The sequence below is a fragment of the Manis javanica genome, chromosome 5, assembly GCF_040802235.1.
Source record: "Manis javanica isolate MJ-LG chromosome 5, MJ_LKY, whole genome shotgun sequence".
Taxonomy (NCBI): domain Eukaryota; kingdom Metazoa; phylum Chordata; class Mammalia; order Pholidota; family Manidae; genus Manis; species Manis javanica.
In genome coordinates, this window is record NC_133160.1 from 102883329 (window position 1) to 102899492 (window position 16164).

Sequence of the window (16164 nt, forward strand, 5' to 3'; positions counted from 1 at the left end):
TTCAGAGATGCTAAAAAAAAATTTATCAAAGAACTAGTAACATGCAAATGAAATTTATATGTTAATAGTGTTTCCAAATGCCACCTGAAGAAATTGGACTAATTTACCTTTTCTCCTTACGCCCTTTCCCCTGTGCAACAAGGTTATTTTTACAATTATTGGCAGTTGGGCCATATATTTGCTAGTCTTGTAAGTGTAAAACTATGCACTTCTTCTTTAATAACATATACCCCCTTATCTAACTTTACTTAGTGAAAAATTCATTTCTTTTCTAGGAAAATGCAAATAGCTCCCTTGTTTAGTTACCATCTAATGTGAAGCAGAATTTATATATAACCTCTCTGTTGGCCAACAATATGTAACTTTTTCTGATATTTCAGTGTTACACAAAAATCTTATTTTATATTAGCAATTGTTTTAAAAAAGAAAGCATCTGTGAGGTTTAAAAATGTTTCGTATCTTCTTTTGCTTTATTTTTTTCTTAAAGAAAAAAATTTGTAAAGTATAAAATAATAGAGAAGCAGAAAGTCAAGTTACCTGTAATCTTACCAGGAGAAGATAATCACTATCATCATTGTTGGCACATTTCCTTTTACACTTTTCTTCCATTTTTTTCCCCATGGTTAAGATATATTGCTTTTTTTTGAGTAATATAACAAACACATTGCCACATGTCATTAAAACCTCCTTAGAATGATATTTTCAAAACATTCTTAATATTCAACCATGGTTCCACAATTTACTTATTAATTCTCATTTTATTGGAAGAGAACAAATTAATTTTAAAATCAACATCTACATGGAAATCTTCAGAGAACTTCTAAAAAAATAATTGACTTGTTATAACTTTAAGAAGTTATTTTCTTACCTTTCACTTTTTACATTCCCTTCACAGTATTCTTCACAGTCATTCATTTTGGTAGACTGTAATAAAGAGAAATAAAAATGAAAATTATCTTGTAAAAAAATTATAATGCTCAATTTTTTCCTATTTCCTGTATTTACTGTTCATTCTTATGTTACAAAGACACATATGACATTTAATTAATACATGGTGAACTGTGGCTGAGGCATCTTCAGTGGCCCAAGAATTCTTGCTGTTTCTAAATATTTACTTTCTTGCTTATCTTGGCTTTGCATTTCTTATGTAAGGGATATTAATAGCACAGAGGTCAGGAGAAAGTAAGATGAAAAGCTAAAGTAATGATTATTTAGGTATGCATATTTGGCACATGTTTTCAAACTACTTCAACTTTAAAATCTAAAAATAGGTTCTCCATAGAAATCTTATTCATTTCCAATGTGTTAAATTATCTTGCCCTTTTTTATTTACCAAGCTTCAAACCAATGGGTCTTTTTTTTTCTCTCTAAACTTGCTCATCTCTTTTCGCCACAAAACTCAATAGAAGGTACTTTTACTTTTTTCAATGCAAGTGTCTTTTCCTTCTGATGATGTTTCCATACCACCCAGTCTAAAGTAAATCTTGGTTATTCTCTTTTGTAGCGCCTTTTAAAAAAAGCTTCATGAATACATGGGATCTCTTGTGAAAAAATTAAGAATTTCAAGGTGGTGATGACACAGTGGTGATGTTTTATAAGTAAGTTTAGATGTCTTCTAAGAACAGGGCTCTGTGACTGAACTGGTTAAATGCCCATAAAGCCAGCCTTGCTTGGACCCTACAGTCAAGCATGATTATCTTACGGGTGATAGGAAGCCATTGAAAGTTTTGTTTTTTCACTAAAAAGTTAAAAAATTATTTTTAGAATAACCAGAACTGAAATAACATAGGAAACATATTGATACGTTTGAGCACAATGATGCCATGTCTTTGGAGGACAAACCTTTCTTTTCTTCATACTGGCTGTTTTGACTTCACGGTGAAGTGTTTTTACCTCTCTAAGTAAAGTCACCTGCCCACGGATGTGGAAAGACCAAATTCCTTAGCTTGACATGTAAGTCACTTCGTAATCTCATTCCTGTCTATCTCTTCAGCCTTAGCTTTCAAGATACCATGTGATATTCTACTTGCAATGACTTAGGCCCTGAATGTTTCAGGCTGATCCAGACATTTATGCCCTTGCTAAGCAGCTTCTCAGTAAGGAATGTTGTTTCCCACCTTATCTTACCTATCAAATATCTTTAAAATGCTAATTCTCTAGAAAGTTTTAATAACCATACCCACCTAACTCCTGTATAGTTCCTATCACTTGCCAGTTCTTTATAACCCTCTTTGAACTCCATATAAACATTCATCAGGACATATTTTTACTATAGTTTTAAAAATTACATTTACTTATTTACATGTACGTATCTCCCCAAATGACTACTAGACTGTACAAGCAAATTTTGGATAGAAACCCTGATATCTCTTTGTACCTTGTCATCCCCAGCATAATCAGAGTCAAACAAGATCAGCAATAGCTAAGTGAATAGTTTTGAAACTTTAGACAGTAATTCATAATAATGGATATGGCTGGCATTCATTCATTCATAAATAAGACATAGACATTGCTTGAAGTACTTCACTAAGAGGGACTCAAGTGAACAGGCAATTGCAAAAGAGTAACAAATACAATGACTGTGCATATGAAGCTATCAGAAGGATTATCTTTTTTAAAAAGACATTCCTCTATTCTTTATAGTACCAGTGGTTAGTAGCTTAACTATTGGCCCATGATAAAACTTCCAGGGTTTTAGAATATGCTGCGAAGAACCAACTCTGTAAATAATACACAATTTATTTAGGGTGATCGCAAAGTGATGTACTTAGAAAAACCAGAATATTTTCAGAAGTTTTAAGGAATTCTTAAACAACTCAAAGGTAGGCAATATTCTAGAAATAAGGAACAAAATAAAAAACTTCTGCAGAGTACTGGCTCAGTCTTCCTTTCAGCTATGGAAATTGGTCATGTTTGTTCCTTGAGTGTCTGCTTGTGAATATAATTTCCATAGTGATTTAATACATTTAGAGTTTGATACAAATGAATTTTTTCATGTTTTTATCTTACCACCTTGTTTCCTTCTTTCCTAAAGTTTTTTTTTACTTTGTTTTGTTTAACATTAGTTAAAACCTCTCCTAAAGCAGAGGTTCCATCTATTCAAGTGCTAATTCATTATTTTCAAGGATGGGCTCACCCCAAATATTTGGTCTTAAATATCTTAAATTCTCAAGGCACAAATTTGTGAGATCTATCTATACCTGGGTGGCAGGACAACTTATATAATATTTCCTAAAAACTGGTAATAATATTCTTCTTCTATAAACCTTAGTTTTGTCATAGAGAGTTTTACATCCTAATTCTTCCATGTGAACCTGAGGATCATTTTACCAAGTCACCCTGTGCTTCATTAAACTATATATAAAAAAAGAACTAGACATATTTTATGGGACCATATTTAACTTACGGATGAAACTATGGAGAATTTAAATTTTAGGTTTATCAAAGAACAAGGAATATCTTTAATTCTTTTATGCTTCTTTATAGAGCTTTAAATTTTCATAATATAGATCTTGTACATTTTTGGTTGAATTTATGCCTCCAGCTTTTACTAATTCTGTAACTATTGTGAATGAAATTTTAATTCTGTTTTATAACTGGTTAAAACAAAGATGGTGTTATGGACTGAATTGTATCCTCCAGGTTAATAGGTTGAAGTCCTAAACCCTAATGTAACTGTATTTGGAAATAGGATCTTTTTGGAGGTGATTAAAGCTGAATGAGGTCATAGGATGAAGCTCTAATCCAATAGGGCTGGCATCCTTATAAGAAGAGGAACAGAATAGCTTTATTGCACCTCTTGCTGTCTGGAAGGCTGATCCCCCCACCTTGTTCTTCTGGAATACTTTGGCTATTTCTTACAATCCACAATTTTTGAATTAGATTGTCAAATTTCACAAAACATATCTGTTAATATTTTTATTGGAATTGCATTGATTCTATAGGCCAAGAATTGACATCTTCATAAAATTGAGTCTGTCAAACCACGAACATTTCTCTCTCTATTTTTTAGCTTTACTTTAATGGATTCCAATACAGTTTTGTAATTCTCTCCAAACAGTATGTAGAGTTAGATTTATTCCCAGGTATTTGATCATTTTAGATGTTATAATGAATGGTATCATTTAAAGTTATATTTTCATTTTCTGTGTTGTTGGTATAGAGAAATACAATTGGTTTCTGTTTAATGACTATAGCCAGCAATCTTACTAATGGGGGTTATTCATTTTAATGATTTACCATTTATAGATTTTTAAATATTCAATAAAGTATCTGCAGATAATGACAAAAAAAAAAAAAAAGAGGAAGAGACACCAGGAATGTGTGAAACGGAGTAATGACCATGTGAGGACACTGAGAAGGTGGCTGTCTATAAGCCAAGAAGGGTGGTCTCACCAGACACCAACACTGCTGGTACCTTCACCTTAGATCTCCAACCTCCAGGACTGTGAGAAAATAAATTCCCATTCTTCAAGCTTCCTAGTTTGTGGTATTTTGTGTGGCAACCCAAACAGACTAGGACAGACTGTAAACTCAGATGGCTGCAGGAACCAGACAAATAATGTAAACCTTTAAAATGCTGGGGTTGGGGGTGGGGACAAACAAGGATGGAAAATAGGAACGCTGGAGTCTGTGGAGAAGTGGTCATATTAAGTCATTTAAATCTTATAAAATTAATTGTTTTGTGCGACCTGAGAATTTATTGTATGAAGAAATAGGTATCTCAATGTGTTGTATAACTGAAACCAATATAATATCACATATCAATGATAACTCAATAAAAAAATAGGTACCTCTGTTGCATTTTTTATAAGAAATTGAAAACTCATTGATAGCCAGTTTAATAAATTATGGGGTATCTATGCAACAGAGTAACATGAAGACATTAGAAAGTACGAGGCACATTTTTAACCTTTAAGGATGATAGTGATCCATTGTAGAGTGAGAAGCAAATTTAGAATCATGTGCTAAAAATTTTCTTTTACAAGGTATCATTGATATACAATCTTATGAAGGTTTTACAAGATCAACATTGTGGTTACAACACTCACCCGTATTATCAAGTCCCTCCACCACCCCATTGCAATCACTGTTCATCAGCATAGTAAGATGCTATAGAGTCATTACTTGTCTTCTCCATACTATACCGCCTTCCCTGTGACCTGCCTATATTGTGAGTGCTAATTATAATGCCCTTTAATCCCCTTCTCCCTCCCTCCCCAACCCCTTTCCTTTGGTAACTGGCTAGTCCCTTCTTGGACACTGTGAGTCTGCTGCTGTTTTGTTCCTTCAGTTTTGCTTTGTTGTTATACTCTAAAAAAGAGTGAAATCATTTGGCAGGTGTCTTTCTCTGCCTGGCTTATTTATGTGATAAAATTTACATTAAAAAAATTACATACGTGTATACATATCGATGTTTGCATTTGCATAACAGAATGGTATAAAAACAAAAATTTTAACAATAGCTATCTCAGATGATTGAAGATGAGGGAGTGGGTATAAAAAGGAACTTATGTTTTTGTATTATTCTGTTTGAAATACTTTCTTACAATGAGGATGTAGGATTTTCATAATCAAAATAAAAAGTACTTGAATTCAATTTTTAGCTGCAAACTTTTGTTATGATAGCTCAGATAAAATTGAATCTATATTATGTTAATAAGCTTTTTTTTATAGAAGACATTGGATATGATATTTCTGAAATGGAGATTAGAGATTTTTATTTTCTTAGGTAAGAGAGACTTCAAAACATACATTTCAAGGGACACTTAATAGTATTATCAAGAAAAATATAATTAAAGTAAGCATGATTTAAAATGTTCAAAGAGGGGATTCTCAAGATGGTGGCATGAGTAGGGTGGTGGAAATCTCCTCCTAAAACCATATATACTTTGAATATATGGTGAATACAACTATTCCTAAAAGAGTGACTAAAAGATACAGTACCCCAGCCAAGCTACATCTATATTTACAAGAACTCAACGTCTCACGAAAAGGGTAAGAAACAAAGCCGTGACCCGGCAGGACCCGGGCCCTCCTCCAATCCCAGCTCACCAGCAGGAGGAAAAGAATCAGAATGGGGAGGGAGTGGAAGCACAGGACCACTAAATAACCAGAACTTCAGGTGCCCTAACCCCTTGGGTGGCAACACAGCACCGAAGCCCTTCACAGTGATAAGCAGCCTGCTGTTCATTTCCCCCCGTCAGCACTGCAAGTGAACCGGCTGACCTGCCACAGCTGCAGAGCAGCAGGGGAACAGCCCCATCCACAGCAACCACACAGAGGCTTCTTCCAGTGTGCAGCTAAATGGGCCAGACCCAGAGGCTGCCCTTGCCCACAATCGACTGACACAGACAGCAGACACTGGTGCAGAGTCTGGAAGGCACAGAGGGGCTTTATTCTCATGGTGAACACACACTGATCACCTGCAATCCCCGTGAGTGCCCTAGGCCAACCCAAGGGCCACCTGCCCAAGGCAGCTCAGGGGATTAACCCAGAGGCTGCACCCTGAGCACGGTTGACTGGCACAGGCAGAGGAAGCCAACGCAGAGTCTGGAAAGCAGGTAAGAGCTCTGTTCTAGCGGTGAACATACACTGAAGGCCTGGAACCACTGCCAGTGCTGCCCTGCCCATGGCAGCTCAGGGGATCAACCCAGAGGCTGATCCCTGTGTATGGTTGCCTGGCAGCGGAAACCGGCATGGAGTCCTGAAAGCACAAAGGGGCACCATTCTTATAGAAGAACACATGCTGCTCACCTGCAACCCCCACCAGTGCCATAGGCCATCCTGAGGGCCACCCTGCCCATGGCAGCTAAAGGGATTAACCCAGAGGTTGCTCCCTGTGTGTGGTTGACTGGCACAGGTAGCGGAGATGGGCAAGGTGACCAGCAAGCAGGAAGAGACTTTGTTTCCCCAGCTGACACATGTGCCACTCACCAGTGATCACTTCCATTGCCATGAAAAAGCAGAACTTTGTTCAGACCAAAATCAACAATCTTCCTCAAAAAGAATTCAAAATAAAAGTTATAAGCATGCTGATGGAGCAACAAAGGAATATGCAAGAGCTAACGGATGAATTCTGGAGGGGGATAACAGATATGAAACAAACAATGGAAGGATTTAACAGCCGAGTGGATGAGGTGGAAGAGTCTGATAATGGAATAGAAATCAGAGAACAAGAATGCAGAGAAGCTGAGGCAGAGAGAGATAAAAGGATCTCTAGGAATGAAAGAATATTAAGAGAACTGTGTGACCAATCAAAATGGAACAATATTCACGTTATAGGGGTACCAGAAGAAGAAGAAGAGAGAAAAAGGAATAGAAAGTGTCTTTGAAGAAATAATTGCTGAAAACTTCTCCAAGCTGGGGAAGGAAATAGTCTCACAGGCCATGGAAGCTCACAGATCTCCCAACACAAAGGATCTAAGGAGGACAACACCAAGATATGTAATAATTAAAATGGCAAAGATCAAAGACAAGAACAGAGTATTAAAGGCAGCCAGAGAGACAAAAAAGAACACTTACAATGAAAAACCCATCAGGCAATCATCAGACGTCTCAGCAGAAACTTTACAGGTCAGAAGAGAATAGCATGATATATTTACTGCAGTGAAATGGAAGGGCCTCGAACCAAGAATACTGTGTCATTTAAATTTGAAGGAGGGATTAAACAATTCCCAGATAAGCAAAAGTTGAGGGAATTTACCTCCCACATACCATCTCTACAGTGTATTTTAACGTGACTACTCTAGATGGAAGTGCTCCCAGGGCTAAATAGATGTCATCAGAGAAAATAAAACCACAGCAAAGAAAGTAGACCAACCAAATACTAACTAAATGCAAAATAAAATCAGCTATCCACAAGATCAGTCAAGAGAAACACAGAAGAGTACAGAATAAAACACCTAACACATAAAGAGTGGAGGAGGAAGAAAAAGAAGAGAGAGAAACAAAGAATCATCAGACTGTGTTTATAATAGCATAATAAGTGAGTTAAGTTAGACAATTAGATAGTAAAGAAGCTAACCCTGAACCTTTGGTAACCACAAATCCAAAGACTTTAATGGCAATAAGTACATATCTATCGATAATCACCCTAAATGTAAATGGACTGAATGCACCAATCAAAAGACACAGAGTAATTGAATGGATAAAAAAAGCAAGTCCCATGTATATACTGCCTACAAGAGACTCACCTCAAACCCAAAGACATACACAGACTAAAAGTGAAGGGATGGAAAAAGGTATTTCATGCAAACAACAGGGAAAAAAAAGCAGATGTTGCAGTACTTATATCGGACAAAACAGACATCAAAACAAAGAAAGTAACAAGAGATAAAGAAGGACATTAGATAATGATAAAGGGGTCAGTCCAACAAGAGGATATAACCATTATAAATATATATATATGTACCCAATACAGGAGCACCAACATATGTGAAACAAATACTAACAAAATTAGAGAAGGAAATAGAATGCAATGCATTCATTTTAGGAGACATCAACGCACCAACTCATTCCAAAGGACAAATCAACCAGATAGAAAATACTAAGTAAGGACACAGAGGCACTGAACAACACATTAAAACAGATGGATATAACAGACATATACAGAACACTACCCAAAAACAGCAGGATACACACTCTTCCCAAGTGCATATGAAACATTTACCATAATAGACCACATACTAGGACACAAAAAGAGCCTCAGTAAATTATAAAATGAGAAATAAATTGCACAAGGAAAACAAGAAGGCTCACAAACACATGGAGGCTTAACAACATGCTCCTAAATAATCAATGGATCAATGACCAAATTAAAACAGAGATCAAACAATATATGGAGACAAATGAAAACAACAGCACAATGCTCCAACTTCTGTGGGATTCAGTGAAGGCAGTTCTAAGAGGAAAGTGTGTAGCAATCCAGGCCTGTGTAAAGAAGGAAGAACAATCCCAAATTAATAGTCTAAATTCAAAATTATTGAAACTGGTAAAAGAAGAACAAATGAGGTACAAAGTCAGCTGACAGAGGAAATAATAAAGATCGCAGAATAAATAAATAAAATTGAGAAGAATAAAACAATAGAAAAAATTAATGAATCCAAGAGCTGGTTCTTTGAGCAAATAAACAAAATAGATAAACCCCTTACCAGACTTATTAAGAAAAAAAAGAATGTACACACATGAACAGAATCAGAAACGAGACAGGAAAAATCACAATGAACACTACAGAAATACAAAGAATTATTAGAGAACACTAGAAAATCTATATGTTAACAAACTGGAGAACCTATAAGAAATGGATAACTCTCTAGAAAAATACAAGCTTCCAAGGCTGACCCAGGAAGAAACAGAAAATCTAAAAAGAGCAATTACCAGCAACAAAATTGAATCAGTAATCAAAAAACTACCTAAGAACAAAATCCCTGGACCAGATGGATTCACTACTGAATTTTATCAGATATTTAGAGAAGACAGAGTACCCATTCTTCTTAAAGTTTTTCAAAAAATAGAAGAGGAGGGAATACTTCCAAACTCATTCTATGAAGCCAGCAACACTCTAATACCAAAAATGGGCAAAGACACCACAAAAAAAAAAAAAAGAAAATTACAGATCAATATCCTTGATAAACATAGTTGCAAAAATACTCAACAAAATATTACCAAAACAAATTCAAAAATACATCAAGAGGATCATACAACATGATCAAGTGGGATTCATAGAAAGGATGCAAGGATGGTACAACATTCGAAAATCCATCAACATCATCCACCATATCAACAAAAAGGACAAAAACCTCATGATCATCTCCATAGATGCTGAGAAAGTATTTGACAAAATTCAACATCTTTTATGATGAAAACTCTTAACAACATGGGTATAGAGGGCAAGTACCTCAATATAATAAAGGCCATATATGACAAACCCACAGCCAACATCATACTGAACAGCGAGAAGCTGAAAGCTTTTCCTTTAAGATCGGGAACAAGACAAGGATGCCCACTCTCCTCACTTTCATTCAACATAGTACTGGAGGTCCTAGCCACGGTAATCAGACAAAACAAAGAAATACAAGGAATCTGGATTGATAAGGAAGAAGTCAAACTGTCACTGTTTGCAGATGACATGATACTGTACATAAAAAGCCCTAAAGAGTCCACTCCAAAACTACTAGGTCTAATACCTGATTTCAGCAAAGTTGCAGGATACAAAATTAATACACAGAAATCTGTCACATTCCTATACACAAGTGATGAACTAGCAGAAAGAGAAATCAGGAAAACAATTCCACTCACAATTGCATCAAAAAGAATAAAATACCTAGAAATAAACCTAACCAATGAAGTGAAATACCTATACCCTGAAAACTACAAGACACTCTTAAGAGAAATTAAAGAAGATACAAATAAATGGAAACACATTCCATGCTCATGGATAGTAAGCATTAATATTGTCAAAATGGCCATCCTGCCTAAAGCAATCTACAGATTCAATGCAGTCCCTATCAAAATACCGATAGCATTGTTCAATGAACTGGAACAAATCGTTCTAAAATTAATATGTAACCACAAAAGACCCTGAATAAACAAAGGAGTCCTGAGAAGGAAGAATAAAGTGGGGGGGTATCTCGCTCCCCAACTTCAAGCTCTACTACAAAGCCACAGTAATCAAGAAAACTGGCACAAGAACTGACTCATAGACCAGAGGAACAGAATAGAGAGTCCAGATATTAACCGAAGCATATATGGTCAATTAATATATGATAAAGGAGTCATGGATATATAATGGGGAAATGACAGCCTCTTCAACACCTGGTGTTGGCAAAACTGGACAGCTACATGTAAGAGAATGAAACTGGATCATTGTCCAACCCCATACACAAAAGTAAATTAAAAATGGATCAAACACCCGATTGCAGGTCATGTAACCATAAAACTCTTAGGAAAAAACATAGGCAAAAATCTCTTGGACATAAACATGAGCAACTTCTTCATGAGCATATCTCCCTGGGCGAGGGAAACAAAAGCAAAAATGAACAAGTTGGACTATATCAAACTAAAAAGCTTGGGTATATCAAAGGACACCATCAGTAGAACAAAAAGACATACTACAGTATGGGAGAATATATTCATAAATAACAGATCTGATAAAGGGTTGACATCCAAAATATATAAAGAGCTTACACAACAAACAAAAAGGAAATAAGCCAATTAAAAAATGGGCAGAGGAGCTGAACAGATGCTTCTCCAAAGAAGAACTTCAGATGGCTAACTTGCATATGAAAAGATGCTCCACAGCGCTAATCATCAGAGAAATGCAAATAAAACCACAATGAGCTATCAGCTCACAACAGTTAGGGTGGCCACCATCCAAAAGACAAACAACAACAAATGTTGGTGAGGATGTGGAGAAAGGGGAACCCTCCTACAGTGCTGGTGGGAATGTAAATTAGTTCAGCCATTGTGGAAAGCAGTATGGAGGTTCCTTAAAAAACTCAAAATAGAAATACAATTTGACCTAGGAATTCCACTCCTAGGAATTTACCCTAAGAATGCAGGAGCCCAGTTTGAAAAAAGACGTATGTACCCCTATGTTTATCGCAGCACTATTTACAATAGCCAAGATATGGAATCAACCTAAGTGTCCATCAGTATATGAATGGATAAAGAGGTACATATACACAATGGAATATTACTCAGCCATAAAAAGAAAACAAATCCTACCATCTGCAACCCATGGATGGTATTATGCTCAGTGAAATAAGCCAGGAGGAGAAGGACAAGTATCAGATGATTTCACTCATCTGTGGAGTTTAAGAACAAAGTAAAAACTGAAGGAACAAATAGCAGCAGACTCACAGAACCCAAGAGTGGACTAACAATTACCAAAGGGAAAGGGACTGGGGAGGATGGGTGTGAAGGGAGGGATAAGGGGGAAATGGGGGATTATGATTAGCACACATAATATAGTGGGGGGAGCACAGGGAAGGCAGCATAACACTGAGAAGACAAGTAGTGATTCTATAGCATCTTACTATGCTGATGGACAGTGACTGTAATGGGGGTATGTGGTGGGGACTTGATAATAGGGGGAGTCTAGTAACCATAGTGTTGCTCATGTAACTGTACATTAATGATACAAAAAAAAGAATTGTAGGCAAGCTAAAAAAATAAACAAATAAAATGTTCAGAAAACCTTTTTGAAACAGCTTATTGTTGTTATAATTACTAATGTTCTGATATATAAAGAACATCTGAAGTAAAACCACTACAGTATGATAAATTTTGAGATAGCCAGTATTTGTGTAATGAAGTTTTTAGATTAACAAGTACATATTCAACAGATATAAGCTTCCTTGTATTTATACACATTGATTATTTATAAATGCTTAATGAACATAATTGTGTGTATGAGAATGTGTGTGGATACATGCATGCTAACTATTGTAGGCTTAGTTTTGACAATTTTGAAGAGTACGAATAATGATAAGGAAAACTATCTTAGAATACAAAGATCAGATTCATATAAATAGGATGATACCTAGTTTGAGCAGTCTTGAGAATAATTTCTCCACTATTTCATGCTTTTTCTTATAAGCATAAGCTCAAAGTCCCAGAAGATCTGAAGTTTTAAAATCTTAAATAAGAATTTAAAGTTTATCATTACTTTTTTGAAAGTAATTGTTTCTTTTTCTTTGATTAAGGAAACTTCAGTAATGATTCTTTCACTGGGACAGGATGACTGTTCACCATAACAAATGAAATTGACCTCTGTTTTCTCCCTAAATGTAATTTTTCAGTAAAACAGGCTGTAATCTCAGATAATCTCACAAGATTCCAACTTCTGGATTTAAATAAAAAATTTTCCACAAATGTATATAATATATATTGAATACTAATTCCCATACAGTTTATTCTTACTAGGCAAGATCCAACTATTTTAATGTATTATTAACCAGTCAGCTGTTCATCTTTTAAAACAAATCTCAACTGAAATCTTAGAGCAATTACAGCAAAAGTCATGGAATTACTGGACAAATCAGATGTTTTCACAGTAATTAAGAACTCAATAGGAGCATGAGGGAACATTCAAGAATAAAAATCAAGTTTTCTACCTAGGTTAGGTATTAAGTTTAATGGGGTCTTACAATTCCCGAATTTTATTTGGTATAACATTTTGAAGATACAAAAAGAAAATCAGTTTTTTTTGGATACCTTTCTCAAGGTGTCAATGGAAACCTTTATCAAGAGATTAAGAGATTTAATGGTAAATTCTTTCAAAATGAGTAAATCACATCAGTTTTAATTCTTACTGAGGTTACTAACCAGCCACTAGCATATTATCTGTAACTCACGTTTAAAAGGAAACTGGAAGGTAGTGAGAGGTAAGGCTTGGCAGAGAATGCAAATTTTAAGTAAGGAGAGAGATGATTCTAACATGATAGACCATCCTTCAGTATTATCCTAACCTCTGGACAATCTTCAGGTAAAGGTGAACCATCACAGTCCATATCTTCTCCTCCCTCTTCAGATAACTTCCCATTGGTTTTCACTGTACCTGAGAGAGAAATAAATAGGCCAAAAGGAATTAAAATGCTCCCTAGAGGCCTTCCTGTACTCCTCTGTGTACCAACTTACTCATTCTGGTTCATCTACCTGAAATACAGGTATCTCCTGCTGCATTATTTTGGTTTAAAAGATTCTGGGCTTCCTCATCGACAACATCCAGTAGAGACTGGATAACTTCAGCTTCTTGAGGATCATCATAAATATCATCTTCTTGTACATCAGATTCTTGAAAAACAGTAATTTACATGGGATTTTACTTTTAAAATGTTGATATGAAAAAGAGACAATGTGTCAAATTGAATATACCAGGTCTCTTAAATTTTAAGCTACCACTAAAAGCAGCTATGACTGGAAAAGTACTTTACATTAATGGGACATAGTAATTTTAGTTCTAGAACTACTCTGGCTGTTACAACAGAAGTCCATACAAATGCAACTTACAAAAAATAATCCAAAATCTTTGTCTGTGATATACCTTTTCATGAGGCATTAATGATTTAATGCTTATTTTCCTAAATTAATCCCAAATTATTAATTCGTGAAAGCAACTCAACTGAAGCAACTTAGTGAAACATCCCTAAGAAAGATGTTCTAAATTATTAGGTAGCTTGTGCATTGCTGCTTCAGAGAATATAAGAGAAACTATCACCCAAAACAACTATCTTTTCAATTATTTATAAATGGTTTTAATCTTAGAGATGAAAATGAATACTGGATATTTGTACAGTGATGCAGCTAACAGTAATTAATTTTACATTGTTCTTTTATTTATTTGAATGACAACTTTCCTTTTAAAGGCATAGAAACATTTAAGGCAAATAAGAGAGGATACCTAATATTTCTTTTTTACCTGAATTATTAGGGTATTTAGAGTAACTGGATGACTGATTTGGAAAACTACCTTTGGATAGAATCAAATTTGCTGATCCCTTCATCTGATAAGTTGAGCATTTTCCTTCAGGGTACAAAACTTCAATTATTTCTTCCCCATTAACCTAAAATATAAAACCAAAGCAAATCATTAGTTTACTAGTCTACTAACTTCCAGAATTAAAGAAGGACTGCATGTTGCCCTTTCGCATCCTCCTCCCCTTCTATCTTAGTGCAAAATTATTTTGTATTTCCACACCTTAAATCAATGTTTCTAGAAGACACTAGTGTAACAAAATGTGCAAAGGGGATGAGACTTTTCTTCATCAAATATGTCTGGAAACATTAGATTCAACAATTTTTATTCCAAGAATTCTCAGAATGACTATTAATATAAATTTTGAGTTGCCAAAAGAGAAATCTATTATGTGGTGTTCCTAAACTTATCTGACTGCAGAAATGTCTTTTTTTAAGGGATTTGTCTTCCACAGAACTTTTTAGGAATATTTTATAGGACTACTAAACTAAAAGTTGAGGGAAAGGGAAAAAAAATCCATCTTTTGAGTATTTGTGAGGCTGTTACATGGACATACACTCCAGTTTAGTAACATGATCAATTGTTGTATACAGATTTTCAAATCTAGCATAAATCTTATCTCAATTTAAGGAAAACAAAAATGGGTTTATTATTATGGAGTAATTTTGAATAGACTCTAACTTTCTAATTCAGTGGTAAATTGTGAAGCACTTCATGGTGCATAGCTTATTAAAAAATGATTGGAGAAAAATGTAAATTTCAATGTTTAGAATAAATTAAAAATAATTTTATACAAATAAAAGGTGGTTTGTTCTGAAGGTTTTACTCTTTTTATCAAGATAAAAAGTAGGAATTGTACATGCAATAGAATTTTTTTTCATAAATAGTGGTTACTTAATGCCAAAAAGTTTCATGAGAATGTGAGACTCTAATCTTCATGAGAAATTTATAATTCACACACTAGTACTGAGAACAGAATATTGTTTGAGAGACTTCCTTGAAGATTTTAACACTAACAAAAAAATGTCTGCAACTACGAAAATCCTACTTTCTAGGGCTTTGTTACTTTAAACCGAAGCTGTACCCTTCTCCCTTTCAACAACATGCTGATATTTAAAAAGAAAATAAATACTACATCATGAATAATGATAGATATACATGAAAATTCAGTTCTTTCAGATGTGGGAAATTGAAGACCTTATGAATACACAGAGAATAGTGAGTGTTATAGTATCTCAATCCACAAAAATTAAAATCAATAAAATTTTACTTTCATGTCCCCGTCATTTCTGCCTTAGAATTCTTCTGCTACAATATCTTTTCAGGACTTGGTCAACTATGTCACAAGTTTGAGATAACACAGTGAGATGAAAGACATAGAATTTTGGGCCTCTAGTCACTAAATTCATTTTCTTGTCCTATATTAACTCCAGTTCATATATAGAAATCTTGTTGAAATGATTAAGATTTTTAGGTTACTAAGAAAGCAATGCCTTAGCTCTGGATTTTACATAGAAAGATGTTCAAATAGTGAAGTTCAGAATAAATTGTATGGGATGTGTGAATGATAAAACAGTTCTACAAAATGAAGACTCAGCTGTGATCATTTTAGAATGTACATTACATGACAAAAGAAAATCATAAAAAGAAATGTTAGCCAGGTTCTTTGAGAAAATAAATAAAAC

At 34.8% G+C, this 16164-nt stretch overlaps 1 protein-coding gene across 11 annotated transcripts in view; it reads right to left on the minus strand.

The window, feature by feature from the left end:
* The window catches only part of PTPN13 (protein tyrosine phosphatase non-receptor type 13), a 245364-nt gene that overhangs the window by 20090 nt on the left and 209110 nt on the right, over nucleotides 1-16164 (minus strand). For 10 of the 11 annotated variants that reach the window (XM_037021141.2, XM_037021144.2, XM_037021143.2 and 7 more), the window contains 4 exons: nucleotides 14474-14567; nucleotides 13660-13797; nucleotides 13473-13561; nucleotides 869-924 (listed from right to left, as the gene is read on the minus strand). In XM_037021141.2, the coding sequence (XP_036877036.2) occupies nucleotides 869-924; nucleotides 13473-13561; nucleotides 13660-13797; nucleotides 14474-14567 (377 nt within the window). Of the gene's footprint in view, nucleotides 1-868; nucleotides 925-13472; nucleotides 13562-13641; nucleotides 13798-14473; nucleotides 14568-16164 lie in introns of those variants that run through there. The other variant, XM_073237333.1, reaches the window with a different exon arrangement.